This window comes from Lonchura striata, chromosome 1A (genome assembly GCF_050655825.1).
Source record: "Lonchura striata isolate lonStrDom1 chromosome 1A, ASM5065582v1, whole genome shotgun sequence".
Classification (NCBI taxonomy): Eukaryota; Metazoa; Chordata; class Aves; order Passeriformes; family Estrildidae; genus Lonchura; species Lonchura striata.
The window spans coordinates 28473684-28494057 of record NC_140741.1 but is presented as its reverse complement, the minus strand read 5'-3'; the positions used below and the strand labels follow the sequence as shown (position 1 = coordinate 28494057).

General features: G+C 42.0%; 1 protein-coding gene across 1 annotated transcript in view; it reads right to left on the bottom strand.

Annotated features, from left to right (window-relative positions):
- Nucleotides 1-20374, bottom strand: part of LOC110482105 (sucrase-isomaltase, intestinal) — a 54047-nt gene that overhangs the window by 18866 nt on the left and 14807 nt on the right. The window contains exons 8-15 of the mRNA XM_077783419.2: nucleotides 13051-13176; nucleotides 11968-12099; nucleotides 6174-6287; nucleotides 5948-6064; nucleotides 5774-5858; nucleotides 3051-3168; nucleotides 1196-1364; nucleotides 556-672 (exon numbers count right to left, since the gene is read on the bottom strand). Of these exons, the coding sequence (XP_077639545.2) occupies nucleotides 556-672; nucleotides 1196-1364; nucleotides 3051-3168; nucleotides 5774-5858; nucleotides 5948-6064; nucleotides 6174-6287; nucleotides 11968-12099; nucleotides 13051-13176 (978 nt within the window). The remainder of the gene's footprint in view (nucleotides 1-555; nucleotides 673-1195; nucleotides 1365-3050; nucleotides 3169-5773; nucleotides 5859-5947; nucleotides 6065-6173; nucleotides 6288-11967; nucleotides 12100-13050; nucleotides 13177-20374) is intronic.

Sequence of the window (20374 nt, the reverse complement as noted above, 5' to 3'; positions counted from 1 at the left end):
AAAGCAGAGCAAGGATCTGGACTGAGGCTGCACTTTTTCATTCATCTCATAGGCTCATTAGCCTTTTCTGGTCTTGGTTGCCTCTTGGCTGATAATGATGTCACTCTTGGTACCTCTCTTTAGAATTCTCACGTGTTGGTAACTTGTTTTTAAACAGCAAGGATGGTGTATTATGATCTCTCTCCCCTCACTGCAATACTTACGATAATTACAGAAGCATTGAAACAACAGTTGTAGCAATCAAGGGAGTAGGAAGATACTCCGACACTCACTGGCTCTTAATAAAACCTGGACTTCAGTAGGTAAAAGATGAAATAGATTAATTTTACCCACGGCATGAGAAGACCAGCATTTCTATGGTATCTTTACATTATGGACAGGAAAAATTTACATTTCACCGTGTAATTCCTGCTCTCAGTGCAGGACTGCTCTCCTTTTCACCTACTGCTCCAGTTTACCCAAGAACGGCATGTTGATTTTGGAGAAAGCAATACAAATCACTGTCCACATAACTGTAATCCTAGGTTACAGCTTTATGTAACTTTGTTTACTTACTATGTTTCCTTCTGAGTTGTGATTTCTGGAAAATGGATAGAAAGAGCCAAGCTGCATCCAGCGCAGGCAGAGTTCATAGGTAGTGTTGTAGTTAAAACCACAGATATCAGCACCAATCTAAAGAAAAATAAAATTATGTTTGTGATTGTGACTGAGGCCCAAAAATGAGAGACTACAGGAATGTGCAGAAATAAAAATAATTTTTGGAAAGAAATCCCTGTTTCTAATTACTTTATAACAATGTTCCATAATTATATAAATTTTTCTGTGACTGAAGTTGTACTGTCTCCTAGAGCACTAAGTTCACTGTGGACGATCTGACAGTATTTCAATAATTCTACAAATTCTCCATCCCAACTTGCAAACCCAGAAATATACGAAGGAGCCCTAATCATAGAGTACACAATACAAAGAGATCAGTTTTGGATGGCATACATTAAGTCAGTCTGAATCTTGCAGTGCTGTTTTTGTTTCCTTTCAGCAGCCAAGATTGACATTTAGCCTTTTAATCTGCGGTTCCTTAGGCTGTGGAGGCTGTTACTGCTGGCCATCCCAAGCCACTTGTTTCAGAAAACATTTGAGTTAATTTGAAATGATATTGTGTATAAGCCAGCACCTGCCTAGAGGACACCAGACTTACATAGGGAATGCCAAAGAGGTTGAATTCCAGGATTCCAATGATTGAGCGGCGCAAGTCCTTCCACAGAGAAAAGTTGTCACCAAGCCAGTGAGCACCATGCTTCCCACTGCCAACGAACGTGGACCGACTCAAGACAAATGCCCGCTTGCCAGTAGCCTGCTGGACAACACTGCAAAGAAATGCAACAAGATCATCAAAAACAAGAAAGGTAACCAAAACATCTTAAAATCATCCTGAGCATTCAGGCACAATTTTATCTGAAAGGGTATTATTCATTAAACAATTGTTGTTGTGATCCCTACTCACAAGAAAATGTGACCGCAAAACTGCAAATAAAAGGAAGATTTACACAAAATAAATAATCAATATAGAAAACAAACGTGTAAGCATTCAAAATGCCACCCCATCCTTGTAGTATTTTTTATGGTTTCCTGACTTTTTTGATATATGAGGTTTCATTGCAGAATTAGGGGCACAGTGAATTTATCTTTGATTTTTGAAAATAATTTTGCTGTATCACCAGAAAATCAAGGGAATGTGCCTTACTAACAAATCTGTCAAAAAATTCCTCAGAATTAGATACTCTTTGTACATAATTGTAAATTGCAGTATTTTATATTGCAGGAAATCAAATTCAACTCTTCTTTAATATGATATGTGTAACACTATTTAGATTCTCTGGGAAATTCTAGCATGAAATATTAATCATGTTGTTCACCATCTACTTCTTTCTCCCTTTTCTTAATGAGATTTCATCAAGAATTCTTTCACCTGTATTTATAATGGCCCAGTGTTTGCTTTTGGGTCTGAGACTTAAAAGTGCTTCCACACTTGCTTCTGAAGCAAAAAACCCAACAGCTTTCATGGAAGACTGAATGTATTAACTTCGGGGCCTCATGCAGCAAGAGGTGCAGTTCTTTAACCGTGAGGGACCTGCTGGTTCTGGTTTGCAGGTGCACTGTTGGGCCAATAACTGCACAAGGCTCCATGCCCTTTGTATAAATGTTATTTTGGAGCTTTTCATGTATAACTTGAGCAGGAGTGCTCTCCCTCTGGCTGTCTTTGGTTCCATTTGCACATACAGGTCAACTTAACTATGATCCAGAACTGCAAAAACAATTTGTAACAAGTAATTTATTGAATAATAAAATTGAATGAACCTCTGCTTTGGCTCTTCCATTATGGTATGAAATTTCCTAGTGTTTTAGCTCAATCCCTGCTAGAAAAGGCATGATCTGCCCATTTCATTTAATCCAACAGGTAGCTTTCCACAGCAACAGGTTGCCTGTGTAAGCTGGTTGTGAGTGCTTCCCAGCTGCAAAATGAGTTTTACAGTAGCTGAGAGCAACTGTGCTGCAATGCAGCTCTGACCTCCTGAACCAACTGAGCCCCAAGCCAATTTGCAAAACACTGCCTGCCAGGAACCAGAGGCAGCTCCGGAAGCAGACAGGGGACAGTTTGGGTTCTCCACTGACAGTGACAAAAACTCCTCTGACACAGTATGATGGGACAGATAAACACCCCTGACACACACAAGGCTGCTTCTGCTGCCAATGCTCATGAGAAGCTCTAACAGAGCACAAGAGTATCCTGCTTTAGGTATACAAGAGCAGCAGCTGTAAAGTTAGGCCCTACACATATATCTTGATTTAGCTGAGAAAGGTAACATTAGAAAGGATTCTGTTCCTTGTTCCAAGGATCTTTTTTCTTGAAACATCCTACTAAATGGCAAATAAATCAAGAAATGGGTCTGCTTCTTATTAAATACTATTACAGATTTTCCAGGTAACATCAGTGGCTTTTAAAATGCATTTTAATCACCTGGAATCTGATTAGAAGTATTTAGAAAACTTACTTGAAAGTTGGTTCTGTCTGGGACCAGCCAAAGAGAGAGTGTGTGTTGTAGTGGTCTCCAAGGTAAGTCTTGGAGTCAGGACACAGTGTCTTTTCTGCCAGGGAGCGATCAGTGATGCCTGAGAATGATACAAACCACTGTAAAATCATATACATCACAATTCAAGTGTCTTCACATTTCTACATATTTAGGGTGAAAACAACAAAATATTTGGGAAGAGGAAAAGCTGAAGTTTGGATCTTTAGAACACAAAGACTCCAGTGTCGGTGATCTACATCAGAAATAACTTAATTTATAGGCAATTTCCAAGTCACTTTGACCGATACGTCTTTGAAGAAGCCACTAAGTTTCTGAGGAAAGTCACACTTAATGTCCCAGTGGTTCTTGATTATTAGCCCTATAAATTTAAGGTTGGATAGGAGAGAAAATGCTACCACGTGAATCACAGGTTCATGCTTCACTCTTATTCTGAGTATTTTGTATTCTGCCTCAGTAATACTGATTATTTTATAATTGCATATTAATCTTCAGTATAAAGTGTTTTATAGAAAATTGATTTGAAGGACATCTGGCTTGAACCAGAAGATCAAACCATGGTTACGTGTAATGATGGTTATAAAATTCAGACAAGGCGCTTGAAGGCTACATTGACAAAAAGCCCGAGGCTCTGAAACTGGGACTTGCACTTAAAACAATAGTGAGCTCCCAAAACTCTGCTAACCCTGAGGAGGTCCTTATGTCATACTGGACTAAACAGCTTAGGTCACCTCTCATATAAGTCAAGGGCTTGGACAGCTAAGAACAGGCACGTATTCTATAAAGTGAAATAGAAAAGAAAGCCCTTAAACACCGGTTCAAGATAGATTCCCTACATGTTGAGATGTAATGCCTAGGGCTCCTGGCTGCAGAAGGAAGACCAAAACCAGGGAATCTCTGGGAAGACCTTCAAGCAGCCTTCTGGTACCTAAATGAGACCTACAAGAAACCTGGAGAGGGACTTTTGAAAAGGTCATGGAGTGATGGGACAAAGGGTAATGGTTTCAAGAGAGTAGGTTTATATTAGATAGAAGGAAGTCTTTCCTGTGAGGGTGGTGAAACACTGAAACAGGCTGCCCAGAGAAGCTGTGGATGCCCCATGCTGGAATTGTTCAAGGCCAGGAGGGATGGGGTTTCAAGAACCCTGGTCTGATGTCCCTGCCCATGCTAGGGGGCTGGAACAACATGGTTGTGAAGGTCCCTTCTAACACAAACCCATCTATAACATTATACAATTATACAATACACATTAACAAACCCATTATATCATTCTAACACTGTGGGTCACAAGCAGAAGCAGGTGCATATATACATGAGTCAAGTCAGAGAAACTGGGCTCAAAACACACCTGTCTTCAGTATCTCTCAGTGTCCTTACACATCATGTAGGCCTCTAGATTTGAGTCCCTTCTAGTGGCTCAGACGTCAGTGCTAATCTTCACAAAGCTCAGCTGAATGGCTCAGAAGCCCCTGCATGGGTTCACTCTCAGTTCTCTATTTGTCATGTAAAGGGAGCTCCGCTCTTTTGGCCAATTTACCCAGTGTCTCACATCTTTTATACAGCTCTGAAGGCTGACAAAATTGAAGGTAATTTAAGGCAAAGGTGGAAATTCTCATCAGTTCCTGGGCTTTGGTCAAGACCCACAGGGTAAGTATGCAGTGGTTACCCCACAAAGAGAGCAAACACCAAAATCATCATTAAAAGCTCTGGTTCGGCTTTCAAAAATTTACAATCTCTTTCTAATATTTTGTCATGCTTTTTTATGCTTATCTTATATTCAAAGTAAAAAAAAAGAAAAAGAATTGCCATTTAATAAAGAAAATTTAGAATTCTATGAGTACAAAAGCATGAAGGGGAAAAGGGGACATTTCCAATACTCCACTGCCAATGCCCCAACTCTCATGTATCAGCTTCCTACTGCATATTAACATTGCTCAGGCAGCTGGGCTTTCCTGGGAAAATGTTGGCTGGATTAACTGCCACACCACTGGCAATAATCATCAGTACTCATGGCTTCCTGGGGAGGAATGAGCCTGTCATTAACTCAGCTACTGGAAGAGATTTTCCCATTCCTGTAAGTTTCCCATAGCCTTAGGTATTTAAAAACTTATTTTTAGCCCATTTCTAGTGACACTGTGATAATTTCTTTCCTAAGAGAAAGGAAATACATTGAACTAAGGCACCATCTCCCTTGTCATAGTGCAGAGACTGCCCATCTCTGAGACTAGCAGTGGCAAGGGTTACTTCACAAGTCTGTAGCTGAATTATAGTATATAGGTATCTTGCCCTTTTTCTGATGTGGACCAGTTGCTAAGAGGATGGCAGGAAAGGTCATTTTTCTAGTCCTGTTACAAGCAGAACCTTCGACAGAGGAAAGTGATTGTTTCTGATACTCCTTGAAAGCTGAGCCACTGGAGTCTTGAACAAATATCTAACTGAACATACAGAACAGGCAGGGAAGGATGGAAAATGAGAGAATAGATTACCACCCCCCCTAAAATATAGCCTATCCAGGTTTAAAACAAAACAAACAAGAAAACCAAAGAAACAAAAAAAAAGAAAAACCAGTGAAATTATAGTATTACTATTACTATAAAATATAATATAATGTTATATAAAATAGAAAAACATTTTAATGTAATAGTAATAAATAATTCATGGTAAAGACGTTATACTATTATACTTACTAGGAGTGTAAGGAGGGTTATTGATTTCAGTATCTGCACATCCAGGAATTTGGCCTCTCATGAAATTGGATGGCTCATTCATATCCTTTAATAAAGAGAGTAAGACATGTGAAAATCTTAATTTTCTTTTTTTTTTTTTTTTAAAGAAGGAAGGGCAGATATAATGAGACATACAATCCAGATGCCATCGTAGTCAAGGACATCCTTAAACTCCAGACACAACGTGGTCCACCATTCCACTGTCCTGGGGTTGGTAAAGTCAGGAAACACGGAATATCCAGGAGGCCAGGCCTAGGAGTTACATATGTAAATCCTGGTTATTTTCCCATTTCTATTACATTGCTGCTTTATTTTTTTGAAGCAGTACTAGACAAATGCATCACAAAATTAAAAATCTCACCTGCCCAACAGCAGGAGTCACGCCATCAGAGTTGTTCACCCACACTCCCATTTCCTGGCCGAGGTCGTAAGGCCTGTAAGTGCCTGGCTCCTCATCCTTGGTTACAAAAGGGTCCTGAAAAGAACAACCATCCTTCCTTTATTGAAATCCCAGAGGTAACAATTACTCTTCTATTTTATAGTTCAGAAAAATCTGGATTATGTTCTTATGCTGATTGCAAAAATCTTGGAAGAAAACAGCATTAAAATTTAATAAGAGTTGAGAGCACACAATAATTTAGAAAAAATCATTAAAGATATGCCATGAATATTTCTTCTGCAAGGCAAGAGCAAAGTGAAATTACTAAATACCCTCATGTTTATTTTCATGAGACTTTCTATGTTCAAAGTATTTTAGGAGAGGCATTAGATTTTACTTCCCCCCACAAGGTCTCTGCTGTGGCTGGGTGCTGTGCTGGACATTCCCACACTTGAGCACCTCTGGGTTTTCTCCAAGGCAATCCTTATTCCAGCTGCCTCAGCATCAACAGCTCAGTGCTGGAATAACAAGAACTTTTCAAGGGGCTTGGAGCTGGGCACATCCAACCTCAAGAGGACCCTGTAAGCCCTCCATTCCAAACCAATGTGTGTTATGCCAGTCTGATGTAGAGAAACCCAATTCACTCACCTGCCTGTGGGGCTTTACACCTCTGCTCTCCCCAGGCAGCAAGACCACAGCATTTTACACCCCACGGCTTGTCCTTCCAGCCCCTTTCCACTGTTTGTGGTGGTCATCACCTCTCACTGCTGCCAGTGATAATGACACCAACAACTCCTCTGCCTCAGGATGACCATCAGTAGCCACCAAGCTGATACAAAGAGAGCCTGATCAGCTCCTGAGGACAATAGAGGCTCACACACCATGCTGGGAAGTAATGAAGTTAGGAATACTTGGAGATGACAGTAAATGAAGAGGTACTCTGCAACTCTGCCCAGCAGTCAGCTGCAACCAAAAGGAGTAAGTGCACTTTGCAATACATCCCTAATTGGAAGCAACTATCTGCTTTGTGGTTTTTACAACAGATAAAGACTGTAGCCATTTTAGAAGGGAATTCTTTACTTTCTTCTTAGAAAATCTTACTTCCTCAGGTTCTGCTTTAGGCAAAACCTTTCAGTTATGAAACACAATGGAGAAATACACAATTGAAACAATGCTTCCACTCAGTTGTAGCTTGTGCAATAATTTAAAGGAACTTTAATCAAAATGTGATAGAAGTCTAACTAATAAATGTCTTAAGAAGAAAAAAGTATCAGACCTCAAATGGTAAGTTATTTTAAAGGCTTGTTTTAAATCTCATTTAAATACTTTAATTAGTTGCCTGATTTACTTGTGAGCCCTCTGATAACTACAGCCTGGTAAGGGAAGTATATTCTTCCATGCCTCAACAACAAAAGCTACAGCTAAATCCCTACTTTAAGTCTGAAATTTTGTTTAACTTTATCTAGCTCTAGTGTCACCTCCAAAAGGACTGTAAGGGTCCATTACATTTTTAACTTGTTCAATAGTCCAACTTTGCAAAAGAGAAAACTGTCCATCTATAATAACTCTTTTATAATTGTGGTAAAGATGTCTCTCAAGGGACATGAAGGCTAGAAGAAGTGAGCTTAATTAGCTACTCTAATGCAAACTTATGTTTTCCTTCAGATGAAAGGTTGTTCCAGAGCATAAATCTAATACATTATGCAGGTTTAGTATTGCCCTAAAGAAAACAAAACCTCTCCATGCCTGCAGGGGTTGTTTGTGGGGAAGATGTTTCATGCCTGTTAAAACTTCAATCATCTTTGTAGCATTTTGGGGAAGAAGTGCTGAGCATCCTCAACTCCAGCTGACTGCCTGAAGACCTGTGAGCACCCAGCACATACCCAGACTGATGCACTGCCACCCACAGCCCCACCCCAAATACATATTTTGATGCACATCCCTAAAAACTCATCTCTGGAAATTTTTGGCTCTATAGCTCACACAATTGCTTTAAAATCTTAAAGATATTGTGCATTATTTTGAATCATTAGCATATTGCTCTTGACTTCCAAGTATTTTGTCACTTATGTCATTCCTAGCTGTTTCTGTTTTTAGTATGACTTAATAGACAGCCTACAAGGCCTTTCATTAAATAGCCTCTTTAGTAAAAACGTTTATAATTTTTCAAGGTATTCATTGTTACTTTAGAACTTCTTTGTTTCTAAAGAATATATTTGTTCTGACACAGCTGAAACATGCACAATTATTTAGTGCAATGATGATGACCAGGTGCTGACATGCAAAGTCACAATTTCCCCTAAACAGAGCTGGCCTCTGAAAGAGATTAGGAGAGAGAAGGGCTGCACTTAAGAGGCTCCAGTAATGGAGCCACGCTACTCTCAAGGTGACCATAGTTACAGAGGGTTCACAGCACTGGGTGCAGCATGGGGAGCAGACCTCCTGCTGGTGTGGCACCAGCAAGCACAGTGATGGTGACACAACTGAGTTCAGGGTCCCATCCTCAAGCAGGTTTCAGTGTCAGTACTACTGGCTGTCAGGATCTCTGCTTTGCTTGTGACCAAAGTGTTCTGAGATGAGATAGATGGACCCCATTCCCCAAATCCATTTACTGGAGATTTTTCATGACACTCACTGGATGCAGTCAGAGCCCATTTCCTGAAATCATCATGAGGGAGGCAATAATCTGCTCTATCTGGGGAACTCACCATTACTGCCACTACCCAAAGGGAATCTAAATACAAAATTGTTTTTTCAATATCCAGCTGGATTACACTTGCCTTGATTGCACTCACTATCACTTGGGAATTAAACCCTTCACACTGTTCCAGCTCCCAGCTCCACTTAGGGGAATATTTTACATCACTAAAGAATGATAACAGACAGATTTTGACAGAGATATCAGCAACTGTAATAAAGTGAAAATAGAAAACTTCAGTACCAGTGCAAACTATACTTCTCAGTAACTTTTAAACAATGAAGGACAGACTGGCTCAGCTTTTACTCTGTTTTCACAAGCTTGGCTAAAGAACTAGAGCAGAAGACAGACCTTGGTTACAAGTTAGTTGAAGGACAAAAGAAAGGCTTCCTATCTGGATTCCCATTAGCTCACTGCAAGAATTAAGAGTTGCTATGCTCCTTGCATCTGACTAACAGCTGAATTTATACAGCAACACCTCCCTGCACTGCTGCAAAATGTGCCACCAGAAAAACTGAAAGGGCTTTAAAAATGTTGTTGAAGTTAAACTCTTAAGGAAGAAGATAATGTAGCTCACCCACTAAAGCACAGCTGCTTGTCTGTAGCTTTATACCCAGTAGCAAGTACAAAACAACTGGAGACCTCCCAACAGTGATGAAAAAGAGTTGACTACCATGTATTCATTGGAAGGCAAGAGTGCTTAGGAAGAGCTACCCCAAACTCCTGATATTTTGCTCCTATATTAATGTTTTGCAAACTATTTTGAGATAAACCAATAAATAGGCATGTGGTATTTAATGTTAGAGCTCTAAGAGATTAGATCATTTCTAGAGCAGTATTGAGGTTACAGAGAGCCTAAACTGCTTAACAGTTAGAAATCAGTCCTGGCAGCACATGTGCTCACTACTGCTCAGTTATTTACAATGATGTATCCATTTAATTTGGGTCTATTTTTGTCTTAAAGTTTCTCTCCATCAAAGTGACTTAGTAATCTGCTACTATTTAAACGCTGTGCCTTGAACCTTCACTGCTGAAAACTGATTTCACTGTTGCACCCCTGAGCTGCTCAGAATGGAACCTCCAGGGGAAGGCATTTTTAGGGACAAACTAGCAAGCAGCATTTACTGTATGCATACTGCTGTATGCAAGCAGCACTCACTGTATGTATCACTTAGGCTAGTCAGGACTGATTTCTAACTGTTTCCATTATCAATATGTAATTGATCACTTAGACTACGTGGTTTTGTTTGAGAGTCCGAGTAGTAAATGGAGTAATAGTAGACCAAAGCAAAGATTAGGCAAAAAAAAAAAAAGGTATGTTTAAAGAAACTATCAGAAAACTCCCAATTAAAAAGAAAACTGATACAGCTATCTGTGGTGCTGACTAATCCATCATCCTCAGAGGTATTTCAAACTTCACAACAAACTGTGAGGAAAAAATAAGGACAGGAGGGAGGCACTTCTGCCTTAATCTGTCTATTTAACAAGATAATGTGATTTTTAGATGAGAAAACTGCAATAGCTCTTGCTTGTTTTGACTCCAGATACACCAGCAAAAGTGAAAGAGAAATTGCCCCACAATTTAGGACTCTGCTGTTTAGTCTCTCTCTCCACAAACCTTTGACAGGATCCCCAGGACAAGAAGAGGAACATGGCCCTTATTTTAAAAGGACTTGTTTGGTTTAGGGTCCAAATATTAGTCACCTGTCCATCATGATTCAGTTGGATTAATTGAATCCTGGTCTCCTTAAAAGCATGAGCTTTATAATCAATATAATTGTAGGTAAATGTGTTTGTTTAGCCAAGCAGAGAAAGGCTGAGGGAGAATACACGTACTTGAATCAGTATATCAAGAAAGAGAATAGAAGGGTGAGAGACTGGCAGCTGGACATAAGGACAAATAAGTAGTACCAATATGAAAGAAGTACCCAAATGAAAGATAGAAACTCACCATTTAGGTAGAAAACAGGTTACAAATCTAAATTTGCAGCAAAAAGTCCTGAGAGGAGCCCTGTGGGATTGTCTCGCCTTACCCTGTGGCTGTGGGTCAGTTCAGCCAGAGCCACGCCTGATCCATCTCTTGGGCCTGTTCACAGCACCCACCTGGGGAGGGACCCTGGCCCCAGCAGCTGTCTGAGCTCAGCTCACCTTGCAGACAGGCAGCTGTACCCTAATGTTTGCCTTGAATTTGTCCTGCTGCAATTTAAAATGCTTTTCCTCTTATCCTGCCCACAGTGGTTATGGAGAATGAGCTGCAGCCTGCTCTGGGGAGTGCAGCCCTCCTACTGCTGAGCTGCTGGGGGACCATGGAGAGCAAGAGCTTGTGAATTTATCAATGGATTTTATTTAATTTCCTAATTTATTTTCATCTTTACTTAAATTTCTATTAAATTGGTCTCCAGTTTCCTCGCCACCATTGGTTCACTTAGCTATTGTGACAGAGTCATTTTGGCACAAGGACATGTATGTGGAAGTGCTGGAGAGAAAGAGAAAATTTTGCTGGAAAAATTTACTGGGGAAGATGGAAAACTCCAATTTTCACTTGTATCCAAATTAATTCATTTGGCCATAAGCCAATTTTGATTAGAGGTTCAACATACATTTTCCACAAATTTGCATACAAGTAATCATTTCTCCCATTAACTTAGATAAAAAGTAAGTACAAGGAAACATGAATTATAGTTACTATATTCCAGAGCAATTAGGAATAGATTTTTTTCCATTATTCAGCTATTTTTGTATGTGTATTAAATTTATTTGTTAATTTCAGGAAAGAATTGCATGAAAGGAATCCTTTCTCAATTCAGAGGCAAAATTTCTTATAACTGAGTGCGGAAAAAATGACAGAGAATTAATGTTTTGGAACAGAGATGATACCGGTACAGAGATATCAAATAAAGGCAACACTTTTAAAAATTAAATCTGTGACAAATTATTCTTCAGCTCTTCTCAACATGTAAGAAAATGGAAAAGCTGCTACATTAGCATACATGTGTTAGCACCTAGGTACTGCTATGAAGACTATGCTATGAACAGTTCTTATAAATGGAGAAATAATTAGCAATATCGTTAATTTACCAGAATCACCACATTGTGCTTTCCGTTCTTCTTCAGCTCTTTCATGAACTCTGGCAGACCAGCAAAATTCACTTTATCATAGGTAAAGTCCAGGCGACGTTCCATGTAGTCAATATCATAATGTTGGACATCCTAAACATTTTTAAAGTAAAAAATTACATTAATATTTCATCCAGCTCTGGAGTTCTTAGACAGGGAAGACATGGATCTGTTGGAGCAAGTCTAGAGGAGAGCCACAAAAGTGTTCAGAGGGTCTGGAGCACCTCTGCTATGAGGACAGGCTGAGAGAGTTAGGGCTGTTCAGCCTGGAGAAGGGAAGGCTCAAGGGAGAACTTACTGAAGCCTTTAAATACCTAAAGGGGGCTTATAAGAAAGATGGAGTCAGACCTTTTTGTAGGGTCTGTAGCAAGAGGACAGGGGGCGATGGTTGTAAATAAAGGAGGGCAGATTCAGACCAGATATAAGGAAGGAATTTTTTACAATGAGCTGGTTGCACAGGTAGATGGTAAATGCCCCATCCGTAGAAACTTTCAAGATTAAGTTGGATGGGGCCCTAAGCAACCTGATTTAGTTGAAGATGCTGCTGCTTATTTCAGGGAGGTTGGATTAGATGGCCTTTAGTGGTCCCTTCCAATTCCAACGATTCTATGATTCTAGGACTGAAGTATTTGATACAGAAATCAGAATGTATCCAATGGTATTTCTAAAAGACAGCTAACGTATGCAATGAAACCTGAGACTGTAATTGCAATTCTAGCAGAGGACTACAAGAAAATGCAGAAGTCCTAGTTTAGCAACTATTTTGCAGTGATCTACATCAGAAGTTTTTCATTTTTTGTTTTTAAAATGCTAGCACCTCATACTGCAAATCCATACCAAAATCACCTGCTATGCAGCCAAGAGCAGCACTTAAACATCATGCCCAGTTTAAATGTTCTTTTAAGCATTATGAAGATATTACATGCAAACCCACTGCATAAGATTATGAATGTCCCTTTATTCTACAATTCTCTTTGTAAGATAATTATTTTCCCTCCATTATACTTCTACGATTAGCACACACAGTGAACAATTCATACTTACATATGGGATGTCATAGTGCTTCATGCGATCAACAGTTGCCTTTAAAACATCAAGGCTGTTATAACCCCAGCGGGAGAGCTGGAATCCCAGAGACCAGTAGGCTGGCATGTGTGGGCGTCCAATGGCCTGCAGCAGGAATGAGGAATACAGAAACACAAGGGGTGAGAGGAAAAGAAGTTATTCTAAAACACCAGGAGAGGCTTCCGGATCATTTAAGGCACAAAGACCAGGGCACAGGCATCACACCCCCATTAAATACCCATTCCTTTCTCCAAGTGGCTCTCAGCACAGCATGCTTGGCACTTCTCCTGGTGGATCCTTGCCCCTCACAGTGACTCCAACACCAGCACTGAGCATCACTTCCAAGAACACCCCAGTGGAAACATGGTGTAAAAAAGCCAGGCTAATGTTAAATGTGGTCTCAGCCTCTGCACAGCAGCGTGTGCTCTCACTGACAGGGCACATGCCAGCAGAAGTTCAGTGTGGATCCTCATGCCACTTGATCCACGACAAGTCCACAAACCCCTTGATCAACAGAAGGCAAATCTCCAACAACACACAGCAACCTAAGCTTTGCAAACTTCTCTTACCACATCCAGCTGAACTAACTTATCAAGAGTCTGATTTTTATTTGAGCTCTCTGAAGTTTTAATCATATTTACACACCAATCTGATGAAACTCAGTTACTTATGGCTGACTACTGTTATTGCTGGCCCACAGCCTTGTGCTGCCAGGCACTGACAACCCTCTTCCAGGCCAGAGTTGCTGTTTGATCCTGAAATTCTCAACCGAAACACAAGGTAATGAGTTAAGTATGATTTTATAAATATTTGATTTCCACTGCCTGAATGTAATCAATCTGTAAATGGCATGAGGAAAGTCAATTGAGAGCAAGTAAGGGAGAGAAGCAAGGCATCCTGCTCTGCTTTCCCTGGTGAGAGCTGCTGTGGTAACCTGGGATGAGCAGTGGGCAATTACGATGTGTCGGTTCTACAAATAAGCTGAAGTCTGGCTTTGCCTCATTAGCACACACCAGTGTTTTCTGGGGGACAGCTCCTGAAATCCTTACTTCAGTTAAATCCAATGAAGCTAACCTTTGATTTTTATTTCTAGCACCTTTGCTGGCAATACATGAAAATCTAGTAGCTATTAAGCACCTATGACTTATTAATCAGCTGCAGGTATTGTCCCCCTTTGGCTAAATAATGGTTCCTCCTTTACTTCCTTGTGGATATCCATAGTTAGGTAATTATGCTGAAAAGTGAAAACCAACAAAATCACATATTGGCAGCTAAACACCATCTACTTTAAATAAATAAAACAAGGAAATTCTGGCAGTCTGTGTCTGTTGCATTGCTAAGCTCTCTGGAGATGCATTGCATGAAGGCACACCTTCCTGTGGGATTTTCTCTAGGAAGAGTCTGACCTGGGAAAGCAAGGCTGAGCTTGAAATTGCTCTAAAATACATCACATGCTAGAGCATCAGTACATGGATGCACAAAGTGCATCAGACAGAAAACCACATGTGGGAGAGAGGCAGAGAAAAGCTGAGGATGCTTTTAATGCCCCTGAGCTGGAAAATCCACAGGAAAAATTGCTTCCAAACATGAAATGCTTGGGAACACACAGCTAAACATTACAAATTTGGCTACAGTGTGCTTTCACTGGTTGGGATGCTGCTGTTTCACATAAGCAGAAACATAAGGAGGCCATAACAACTGGTGAGAATAATGCTTTGGGTCTCTCCAGGAGGGACGCTCCATCTGATCAGCACAGTTGCCCCTACACCTGCTACTTATCCTGTCCTACCAGATTTAACTTTCCTGATCCTCCTCATCACTCACTTCCCCTCCAATTCAGCTGGAGTCTTCAGAAGAAGCGAGAGCAGCCCTCAGCAGGTGTGCCTGCCACAGAGGCACTCAGCTTTCACTGCACACTGCTGTGCCCTTTCCAGGGCAGGCCCTGAACAGACAAAGGTGGTGCCCACCATGTAGGGGGAGGCCGATGGGCAGACATATGCCATAACTACCCTGTGCTATCCCATCTCCTTCCACATGTCATCAATTTTTTTCCAGCATGTCTGGACACATCTGATCACCCAGACCATCTTTCAAACTCTGCTGGGGTTTTCTGTGGAGAGGTGAATGGGGTGTGAATGCTCAGGACAATCTCCCTGACACCTTGTGAGCCAGCACCAAAGTGTCCAACACAGCATGGCAAGCCTCAGGGCACTGCCTCAGAAGTCTTCTTCTCTGTCATATCCACACTCACCATGTCAAGGATAAATTCATCTGAGGAGGCAGCAGAGCTTGTTTTAGACCAGCAAAGGCTGCAGGATGAGCTTTGTGAGCCCATCATTTTGTGCTCCTAAAGCAGACACATATTTTGCATCTACAAACAAGGTTAAAAAAACAGACCAAAACAAAAGAACTCCCTAATGAAATAAGATGCTTTGTGCACAGGCTTCTCATCTTGGACAAGAGAAATAGGGAAAAGTGGCTGATAAATATTAATCCTGCAGCTCAATGCAGAGCCCTGTGCCCTGGCAGGATGTCTGCATGGCATCTGCTGCCTCTTCCCAAGCAGGCTGGGAAATGGGAAAGGGAGAACCAGCCTGAGCAGAGGCAGTGGGAACTGCTGAGCAGCTCTGCTCTGGGTCCTGTGATTCCCCAGGTCACTCCTGCCTGGGGAGGACATTGCTGGAGGACTGACTAATTGTCAGTTTGGGACATTGCCAGTGCCTTGCATTTCAAGAGTTAGATGAGGATTGGCTTCGTCCCCCATGTCCTATCAAGCGTGCAGGTGGAAAGCAGTGGGGCTGGAGGTGGAGCTGTGGCCACTGCTGTGTCAGTCAGAGCCCTTCCAAAAGGACATCTCCCCAGCACTGGGGTTTGCTGGGGTTCACCTGCTCACCCTTAAGGGATGGGGCTATGTCATTCTGGACCACAGAGTGAGACAGTATTTTGTGAGAGCAAAATGAATCCAAAATTAAGGGGAAAGCAAAAAGCACAAAGATATGGTAGTGCAGAAACAGTAAAAAAAACAAAGATCGTATTTTCTGTTCCAGAATTCTTCCTGCACTTGCTTCTTAACTAACTCCTGATGTTTAATAAATCACTGTTAGTTTTTCCATGTTTACATAATTTAGCATTATGTATATTTGTTTTCACTTTTTTCAGAGCCACCTGAGAGCTGATGTATCAAGGAGGTACCCTGGAAGTACTTCGTGGTAAGAATGAAGTTCAGTGGAAACAAGTATATCTAAAAGATAAAATCTGTGTCTAGGGAGCAGGTGATCTGTATTCATTTTCCCTGTGGTGGATTATTGGACAAATAATGTTATTAATATGAGAATCAGTGACATGTACTAGGTTATAAATTCTATAGAGTAAATCAGGATGCTATTCTGTTAACACTATGACCAAAGACTTTGATGAGAGAGAGACAGCTGCTGAGTTATGCCTACATATCACAGAGGCTGGAGAGAGGTGCCCTTTCCCGTGCTCACAAAGGAGCTGAGATGTCCCACAATGCAGATTGCTAATCTTACACCCTAATTAGCCACACAGAATGATTTCTGAAGCTTGGTATTTGCTTCAACTCCCTTTCTTCAAAGAGGAGTTATAGGAGGAAACTGTAAAACCCAAGTGGGCTAATGCACTGGATTTAGTGTTTCTGTATGGCTAAATATGCAGTGGCTAAATTCCACAGGTGCTCCTATGGCCCACATATCTGTATCCAGCTCATCTGCTATGACTAAGGCAAGCAGCTGAGTGCTGTGGGCACCCAGTCAGTTAGAGGGCAATGTAGCCCTCTCTCTGAAATCTCATGTAGCAATGAGATTTCTGAGAGAGAGAGGGCATGATTAATATTTGGAGTGAATGTTGAGCTACCCCCAGCCTAAGCCTCAGATATGGACACCAGCAAGGCCTTTGAAGCCTTTGACGCAGTAAGAAATTAGTCATGGCACAGTTAGAGATTATGTTAAGGTAACCACAGTTTTCTGGGTGTGAATTGGTATAGGGCTGCAGTATGGAACTCTAGCCACCTTAAGACAAAGATAAACAATGTTTGATGGCCAATGATAGTGTGATCACAGTTTGTAAACTATATTGAGGTGTATATAAACTGCCATGTCATAAACAATGAACAGAGAACATAGCATTAACCACGTTGGCTTGATCTGCGTTTGTCCTGTCCAGCATTCCCTATTTTATAAGAAGTCCCTTGCTTCTGGGCAACCTTCACTCAAAATCTGTTAACAGAAGCTAAGCTTTGATTTAGGAGAGCAAAAAGAAGCTGTTGAACCATAAAGAAGATGCTCACCACCTCAGGAATATAAAAAATTAAGGATTTTCAATGCCAAAGTCTTCAAATCTTGGTTTTTGCTGCACAAAACAATTATCAGCTGTTTATTCCTTCTTGGGGAAGTCAGCTCCAAGACTCACTGAATCATCTGTGATAAGATCTATGTTCAAGCAGGTTCCCCATGTTACCTCTCCAATAGCAGAGTGGACTAGAGACCTCTGAGGTCCCTTACATCTGTAATTAGCCCACAGTTCCGTAAGGAGGAAGCAAACCAGCAGTCTTCTCTCCAAGAAGAATCAGAAGACTTACAGTATGCTCACTTACAGCTTGTTATTGGATAACTTATGACAAAAAAACAAATTCATGGCCTTTACCCAAGAGCTATTAAATATCTATTTTTTGAACCCTAACATTCCTGACTGTCTACTACTGCTGTGCACTGTTGGTCTGTTCTGAAAGGCCACCAGTGGTCTTGGCAATGTTGGCCTTGTATTAGGTGTGACTGCAGAGCCTCAGCCAGGCTGAGGTCAGAGCTTGAATTCTTTAGCTTGTTCCTGCTCTTCTCACCCTCCTGCAAACAGAGGTGTTTGCTGTTAAAAGTGAGATTTGTGTTATGTAACTGTTCTGCACACCAGACCTCTTCTGCAGTAGGAGAAAAATGTGATCACTGTCACATAGAGAGAGCTGTACAGGACAATCTGAGATGCCTTAGACGTGGCAGGAGTAACACCCCACACAGCTGGGCTCAGAGGCAGGAGGGAGCAGAAGAATGGGACTGGAGGCTCCTCCTTCCCATGGGACCAGGCCCAGCACATAGCCCATGGCTGCTGCCACTGCTGTAGCACCCTGGTGCCACTGGCAGGATGCATCCTACAGCTCACCTCTGCTCCATGCAGCACACACTAGAGGGACAGAGGTACCAACATTCACCCTCTGCTCCCTTCTCACACCATGCCTCACTCTTGGAGCCCACTCAAAGCAGATTATCCTTGGCCAGGCTGGCATCCAGGGCCACCACAGCTTTTGCTGTTACCTGTCCTCACTCCAAGGATGCAGAGAGGCTGGTGACTCTGGCAAGGCAGCTGATCACCATACAGAGTGCCAAGAGCCCTGCTCTTGGCATAGCCTGGACCCAGCAGCTCTGGCCAAGAGTCCGTGGTCCACCCTGGTGGTGGTGACAACCTGGAGAGGTGTGTGGGGAAATCTTGCATACTCCAGAGGCCAAATAAAGAGCTTTGTTACAAAGCTGTCCTAACTCAATGGTTTGCAGGGAGCCACATGAAAGCACTGAGCAGAGCTAAGCTCCTAAACCTCTCACAGAAACAAGCATAGCAGGGGCAGAGAGGTGGCTCAGATACTGAAGTGGTACTGAAGGCAATGGCACAAAACATTTGAGAAAGGTGTAAAGCACTTTGCTCTGGAAACAGCTCCCTTGTTCTCACCAGCTGTGCACCCACTGGCACCTGGCCACCCTGCCACACCAGTGGGGCCATCCTGGAGAGATAAAATGAGTGGTCCCTGCAAAAAGCAGTGACTGGGCCAGACTTGCTCAGGGGGAAGGCAGGTGCTATTCCACCGAAAAGCTCTGCAGCAGTGCAGCCTGGTCCCAGCAGGGGCCCCTGCAGCCAGCAGCTCCCAAAACACCAATTCCCAGAGCAGACCCATGCAAACAGCTGAGAATGCAAACCCTTGAGCCCTGCTGCTGAGAAGTGCCTTGCAGACATCAGTCACACTTCTCCTTTCTACCCCTTCTCTTGCCCTACAGCATGACAATGACTGCACAGGGAAAATCCTCTCAGTGTGACAGAAAATACAACTGAAAAATTAAGTCTTTTCTGTCTCCTTCACCTTCCCACATATCTTGTACATAAAAGTCAAATTATTACCCTAGAGACTAATAATATGGTAACTGTAACATTTCTGACCTTGGAATTTCAGGATGTTTACTGAAGAAGTTATTATTCCACATTGAAATTACTAACATACATTCTTTAAGATTCCCTAGAGAGTTGAGCACAAGTGCAGAGAATACAGAACAGGATTTTTATTGTCCTGGCATGTGACATGTCTCATTAGGAGACGCCCACTGCTCTCCTTTACCTTCTTTTCTTTGCTCCAGCTCCATTCCCAAAGACAGGGGTGGAAAGTGAGCCGCCACTACCCGTCAGCTGGAGACTGAGAACTCTCTCATTTTATTTTCAGATGCTGACCACCTGCTAAGCCACAAAAATGCTGCCTTCAAACACCAGTAAAAGACTCTGAAAAGGAGCAGGCATGGCTCTAATTCCCATCAGAATGCAGCACTCACTCCCTTGAAATGAGGATCAAAGCTCCAGCCTGGGGGAGAGTTGCTTTCTTTTTTTTCCCCCCTTTCCCCACCCCCACGCTGGTTTTATTACCCATATGTAAGTTAAAATCCCAGCCTGCTTGCTGGTCTGAGGCACTGGCATTGGAGATCCTGTGTGCTGGTTTGGGCTGGGATATAGTTAATTTTCTATATAGTCACTGGAATGGGCTGTGTTTTGGATTTGTGCTGAAAATAGTGATGATAATTCAAGGATATAGTTGATTTTGCTGAGCAGTGCTTACACAGAGTCAAGGCCTTCTTTGCCCCTTACTCCACACCACCAGTGAGGAGGCTGGGGGTACACAAGGAGTTGGGAGGGGACACAGCCAGGACAGCTGAGCCCAGCTGACCCAAGGGATATTCCATATCAAATGGCTTCATACTCAGCACATAAATCTGGGGGAAGAGGAAGGGGGAGCTGGATATTCAGAGTGATGGCATTTGTCTTTCCCAGTAACAGTCACATGTTCAGCCATTCCCCCAATTCCTGGGCATGTCTAAACACCCTCCTGCTCCTGGGAACTGGTGAATGAATTCCTTGTTTTGCTTTGCTTGTGTGCACAGTTTTGCTTTACCCATTCAACTGTCTTTATCTCAACCCACACATTTTTTCACTTTTACCCTTTAGATTCTCTCTCCCACCCCTCTGCAAGGGCGCGACTGAGTGG